The sequence below is a fragment of the Cataglyphis hispanica genome, chromosome 6 (genome assembly GCF_021464435.1).
Source record: "Cataglyphis hispanica isolate Lineage 1 chromosome 6, ULB_Chis1_1.0, whole genome shotgun sequence".
Classification (NCBI taxonomy): domain Eukaryota; kingdom Metazoa; phylum Arthropoda; class Insecta; order Hymenoptera; family Formicidae; genus Cataglyphis; species Cataglyphis hispanica.
This window is the reverse complement of record NC_065959.1, coordinates 9,710,205-9,717,112: the sequence shown is the minus strand read 5'-3', so window position 1 is coordinate 9,717,112 and position 6,908 is coordinate 9,710,205. Positions and strand designations below refer to the sequence as shown.

Genomic DNA, 6,908 nt, shown 5'->3' with positions numbered 1-6,908 from the left:
TCAGAACATCTCGAGAATACCAGTATTTACTTGATTGCAAATCTAATCTTCGTCCCGTTAAAGAAACAAAAATCGAATATGAAGGCAATCATTTTTGTACTTACTATTACCATTGTTGCCGTTCTGGTAAGATTACTTTTTTATTAGAAACAATAAATATTTTTTATTTTTTATAGATACACGCACACATAACACATAAACACACACAATTTGAAAATCATTTTTCTTAAATAACTTTTATATTATATTTGTCGATTTTAATGATTTGTAATAATTTTTTTTATGTTAACTATAAAGATCTTTAGTGTGATAGTTTTTTTCTCGATAATACATCGGAGAACCAAGAGACCATCTATAAGCTTTTTAATTTATAAAACTTTGAAGCCGGTAGATCTTTTTTATTTTTATATATATTTTTAGATCTTCTACATTTTTTTCTAAAAAAGATATTCTTGTTTCATTTTATAAAAATTAACTGTTTTGAGAACAACATATTTAATCGCTAGTAAATAAACTTTTATTATCACTGTAAACAAATAAGAAATGACACTGGAATATTATGACGGGTGCAGCAATTGTTAATCATGTGTACGGGAATAGAATAAAGGGAAGTCGTATAGAACATTTTTTTGTAGCTTTGATTAATTTTTAATTTTTGAAATTTTGTTCTATTATCTGATTAATGGTTTATTTTTTATCGATCAAATGTGTTTTTTCGAAAACAATTAGTTTTCATAAAATAAAACAAAAAACTTTGAAAAAAGATGTGAATTTAAAAACATATTAAAAAATAAAAGAAATTTATCGACTTCAAAGTTTTATAAGTGAAGAAACTTATAAGATGGTTTGCTCCTAGTTCTTCAATCTGATATCAAGAAATTTATCATACTGGCTATTTTAAAGAACTTTACTTAGCATAAAAATGTTACAAATTATTAAAATGTACAGAATAACATAAAAAGTTTAAGAAAAATTTAAGAAAAAAACTTCTCAAATTTTAAATTTAAAAACGAATATCTTGGAGATAGAGAGATACGTTGTAAAAAAAGTTTTATAAGATGTTATTTTATAGAGTTATTTTTACCTGTTCTAATTGTCCATATTTATCGGGACAACCTCTATATAAATCTTTATTATATATACATTATTTATTTTATTTAGAATATATGCTTCAAATTTCCATCTTTTGCTTTTCAGTATTGTTGTATATTGTTGCAAAACAAACGGATCGCAAGAATGATCATTTGTTGTGATATATGCTGCATCAATAACTCGTTGCTTTTCTTATATTTTCTAATTATAAGTATAGTTTATAATAATAATAAACGGTATTTTTTGTGTTCTGATAAGAATTTTCTATAAAAATAATCTAATATTATTAAATCTAGTTATCGGTCAATTTATTGACCCATATTCATAATATACATGTTCCATTCATCAATTTAGAAAATGTATAATTTAGATGTTTCTATATAATTGAATAATGAATAATGTGATGATATATTATTATGTTGGAAATATCCATTCTGATATTAAAAAGTTTATTTTACATATTAAAAAATTTATTTATTATTTTATATTAAAAAAATTTATTTGTTTAAAAAGAAATAAGTAGATAATAGTTTGTTTTGAAGAAATGTTGTGTACATTCGTTTATTTATTTATTTATTTAATAATTAATAAATAATAATAAATAATTAATTAATAAATAATAAAACATTAATAGTAAAAAAATGAATAGCAATAAAAGTATAATTTGATATAATTCTATTGTTTAGAATTCCACACTAAGTAAGAGATTCTAAATTCTTTAATCTAAATGTTTCATTCGATATGATTCTTTTAGCATAATAGACGCATATTAGAATGTTTGACTATCATTTGGCTATTGTCACTTTTAAAAATCGCTCATTAAATTCAATTTGTTAAAAAAACACACATATTTCATCATTATTTACTTACAAAGACAATAAATAAAATAAGTAAAGTGTTTAATAAAGATCATATTCTTGACATAATATAGATACAGGGTGTCCTAAAAATTTTAACACATCCGAAGTAGAAAGTAGTAGTAATTGGGCCAAACTGAGTCAAAAAGTCCTATACCATTTTGTAAAATTCACAATAGTTTTTGCGTTATTAATTAAAATATGTGAGCTAATGAGCGCGTTGGAAAGCGATAGGCCGGTATCGGCAGGCATGTACGACGAATTACTTATGTATGTTTCTTAGCAACGAAGGTATCATCTAAGCAAGAGGTGACAGCGTGACTCCATCTCTCGCTTAGATGATACTTTTGTTACTAAAAGACGTACACAAGTAATCCGTCGTACATGCCTGCCGATATCGGCCTACTGCTTTCCAACGCGCTCATTAGTTCACATATTTTAATTAATAATGCAAAAACTATTGCGAATTTTGCAAAATGGTAAAAGACTTTTCTGTTCAGTTTACTGTCCTCTACTTGCTCACGAGCGTTGGCACAATCTTTGCAAGACACCCTGTATATATATATATATATATATATATATATATATATATATATATATATATATATGTTATTATAATACATATATTTTGTTTCATTTAAAATACAAAAAATAATCTAATATAATTAAAAAAATTAAAATCAAAAATTTTTTTGCATTACTTATAGATTCAAATTATTATTGCATACGCATTATCTTTAGATTATTATTTAGATTTTAGATAAAAAATATAAAGAAAATATTATGAAAATGTTTTTTCTTACATTTTTTACCTTTTATTTCTTAACGACTTTTATATAGAGATATTTTATATTACAACATATGTAACTCGTTTTTAATTATTTAATTTTCGTTTTCATCGTTTACTGCAGTGCAACCGCTTATGATTATATACAATCTTGAAACTTGATTTGCTCTGTAATTTTTCTAATTCATTGATTCTTTTTAAATCTAGCTTCTAATATTAAAATATTTCATTTAAAACACATCTCACAGAAATATTTAAAAATGTGCATATATGCGTATATATGTATGTATGAACAAATATTAATGCAAATGCTTATTTAATTTTAGGGTGCAATTACAGATGAACAAAAGGCAAAACTAAGACAGTATAAAGAATCTTGTATAAATGAATCTGGCGTTGATCCAAGTAAACAAAGAATAATAAATTAACATACACATTCGTAAACACATGTATAAATATAATAAAATTATTTGATAATGTACAATAAAAAAAATTTATATAATCAATCTCTTTAGCTGTCGTAGAAAATGCGAAAAAGGGGGAAATAGCTGAAGGTGACGAAAAATTCGCTTGCTTCTCTACTTGCCTCTTAAAGAAAATTGGAATTGTAAGTACAAAAGCGAGTTTCATTACGTCAAAGTGCATTAATTGCATTAATAATAAATTAGATAGAGTAATAGAACAAAATAATAGATAAGCAATTTATTTTTACGCATGCTCTAGATAAATGCGAATGGAGATATTGACTGGGAAGTAGCTCATGCAAAAATACCATCTGGTGTATCGCAAGAACAAATCGATCGTATACACAATAATTGCCAAAACGTTGGTAAGTACAATATTGATCTGAAGAAATAAAATTTTCATTTGTTTGCAAAATTGACATTATGTGAAATCGTGCGATATTAAAGCACTCTTTTTAAATGAAACTAAAGTAAAATAATTACTATTTCAGCTGGAGAAGGATGCGCAAAAGGAGCCAATTTGTTGAAATGCTTCGCGGAGAACAAAAGTTTTTCCATTTTATCATAAAACGGACGAGGTTAAACGTTGCGCAATAATCAGATCTAATAATCAGATCTAATTAAATTTATCTTTTATTGTAGATGGTAATAATATGTTTTGCATTTACGTATTGATGTAAAACTATGTTAAGGAATAAATATATGAACGTTTTGCTTTAAAAATAAATCTTTTCTTATTCTTCCATACCTTTTCGCAAACACAAATTTTTGAATTGTATTGTAGGCTGAATATCGAGTCAAGCAATGGTCTAAAGTTATTTAAAAAATGTAAAATTTCAACTAATATTTTTATTTAAAATTGCAATTTATATTTATACGAGGAAAAATACGTTAAACCTGAAAGAAATATATGTGGATTTATTTGATTATATATTGACTTTATTGCATTAATAAATTTAAGAGACATTCAGGAATCATTAATGACCTTAGAATTTATTTATATGGTATTTATGAAGTGCCAGATATACATATGTGGCATATTTGTTAGTTTTCAATGATTTTTGGAAAAGATAAAATCGCTACTTTATTTTTTATATAAAATTTATTTTTATCAAAAGCTATTAAAAATTAATGTTTTGCATTTTTTGGTTTTGTTAATAAAAAATGATTTTCTAAATGATTATCTACTGTTCTTTTTATATTCAAATTTTTATATCTAGACTCCTGAATAGTCGCCGCAATCATATTGAAATCGTGACATCAGAGGCGAGAAAGACACGCTGAGAATTCTTGCGTGCCATTTTTAAATAAAAAAATATTTTGATGAAACAACATTACAGAAACAACTTTAGCACATTTGTAAAATTGTCCAAAATCTATTCTTTTTTCTTGATAATTAATGAAGTACCGTAAAATAAATATGATACGAAGCATATATACTTTAAGCATAGTTTTCGAACAATTTTATAAGCGTGCTAAAGCGATCTATAGTGTTGTTTTATCAAAATATCATTTTAATCGAAAATGGCATTCAAGAATTCTCATCATGTCATTCTCTGCAGCGACTTTAGGCAGGAGCTTTAAGTTATTAAATTGTATTGTATATTTTGATATATTTATAGAAAATGTTTATATCTATTAAGTTATATAAATAAACAATAATATAATTAGAACATGCTTTTTAATGTAAAGCATAAAATGACAAGATAAATCATTTAAATTGCGTAAAGTTGAGACGAATATATTTTAAAGATATGATCGCATATCATAAGCATTAAACCGAAAATCATAAAACTATATAGCTATTTTTCTTTATAAGATTAAAAACGCTTTATTATAAATAATGAAATAATTTTATTACAAATAAGAAAACTACTCGATAATCATATATTTTGAAAGAAAAGGTTTTACATGGGTTTACAAGTTTTCACGCAAAGCGAAGTTAAATTCATGTACAATCCATGTAGAATTTCACTTTGCTTTAAAAAGTATATGCGTGGACACAGTGCACAATTCCGTCCCCCTTCTTGCGAAGGGCTCCACTATCAAAAAATTAGACACATAGGTTTGCGTTGAATCTCGCTTCGCATGAAAAGTTGCAAACTCATGTAAAATTTTTCTTCGCATTAAAAAGTGTATGGATAGAACAGTAGATTCCGTCTCCTCTACAGAGGGCTCCACTTTCGGAAGATATAACCCAAACCGAATTTTAATTTTAAATCAGAAATAGGTTAGGTTATATCTTCCGGAAGTGAAGCCCCCCTGTAGGCGGAACCCACTGTCCACGCATACACTTTCCCATTCGCAGAACAATTATGGGATGGACTTCGCTTTGCTTTGTAAAATATATGTAGACACAGGGAATTTGTCCCTCCCCTCCCCGCCCCCACGGAGGCCACCACTTCCGGAAAATATAATTTAACCTAAACCTTTCAGTTTTAAAAGTAAGGTTGTATTTTTTTTCATTGTCAGATTACGTACAAATCTTGATTTTTATCTTCATTTATTTACTTTTTAATAAACAACGAACGACGGCTAAAATCTCTTAAATGTAACTCAGGACAGTAACCTTGACAACACATGTCAAGATCATTGGGGTTGGGTCCCCTTTTGTAAAGTTTTATCATATTATAAGTACTAATATAAAAAAAATACATAAATTAGTATAATATTACACAATATACAGGGTGTCCGGAGTCGCATCACCCGTGGTGTGTAGATAGAACGGATTAAACTGAGTCTAAGAAAGTCCTTTACCATTTTGCAATTTTTGAAATAATTATTGAGAAATTAATTAAAAATGATCAGCCAATTCGCGTGAATATAAGCGTAGTAAAAAGGGACAACCCATGTGTGGTTGCTAGGACGCGAGAGATCTATCATTAGGTCATCGGGGCTGCCTCCCCTAAAGGCCAGTATTACCAAAAATGTAAATCACATTTAAACATTTAATAATGAAAATTACAAAGACATATACAAAAAGTTATTTAATTTTAAAAATTGTTTTTTTTTAGAATCATTTTATATCAAACAGAATTTAGTTTATTGAAGTTTTTGTTTATTAATATTTTTTTTTATTCTATTGCAAGAATAAAAATCTAGGCATGCATATCATATAAAATTATTTTATTAAAACAAACATATTATTTTTCTATTCTGCTGATATGATACACGAAGTATCGATAATAAAACAACAAATCATCAAGTCTAATATAATAGGCATGTCTTACATGTCATTTATTTGTTTACTCTGTTATCTATTATTCTACTATTATTATCAATTATCATACAATATTTAATTGCACGTATAATTTTAATTATAATTTAAAGATGTTTTGAATTTATTTTTGAAATATTAGATATTTAACCAAAATTGTACAGAATGTTTTTACATATGTCCAAAAATAATATTGAAAAACTTATTAAGAAATCCTGAGTCGATTCATTAAAGCGATCAAAAGTTATAAGGATATTAAATTGTATAAAAATATTATCTGTCTTTCTTTCTTTCTGCAAATTATTTGTTTTTCATTGTTTCTTGCAGCTGATTGTCGATTTCAAGAAATATTCACAATCAAAAGTTTTTGCCACAAATTAGAAAAAATATTAATTATAATTATTTTCTTTTATGAAGACGTCAAGATCTACATTATTTTGTGATACTTTAATTTTTTTCATAATTCGGATTTATTTTTTTGATTTTTCAAA

The 6,908-nt window shown here is 26.0% G+C and overlaps 1 protein-coding gene across 1 annotated transcript; it reads left to right on the top strand.

The window, feature by feature from the left end:
* LOC126850707 (general odorant-binding protein 56a-like) lies at positions 1-3,927 on the top strand. The gene is made up of 5 exons (XM_050593965.1): positions 1-126; positions 3,063-3,141; positions 3,252-3,343; positions 3,460-3,565; positions 3,692-3,927. Exons 1-5 carry the CDS (start codon positions 79-81, stop codon positions 3,766-3,768), a joined length of 402 nt encoding a protein of 133 aa, XP_050449922.1. The 5' UTR covers positions 1-78; the 3' UTR covers positions 3,769-3,927.
* The last annotated feature ends 2,981 nt before the right edge of the window (positions 3,928-6,908 follow it).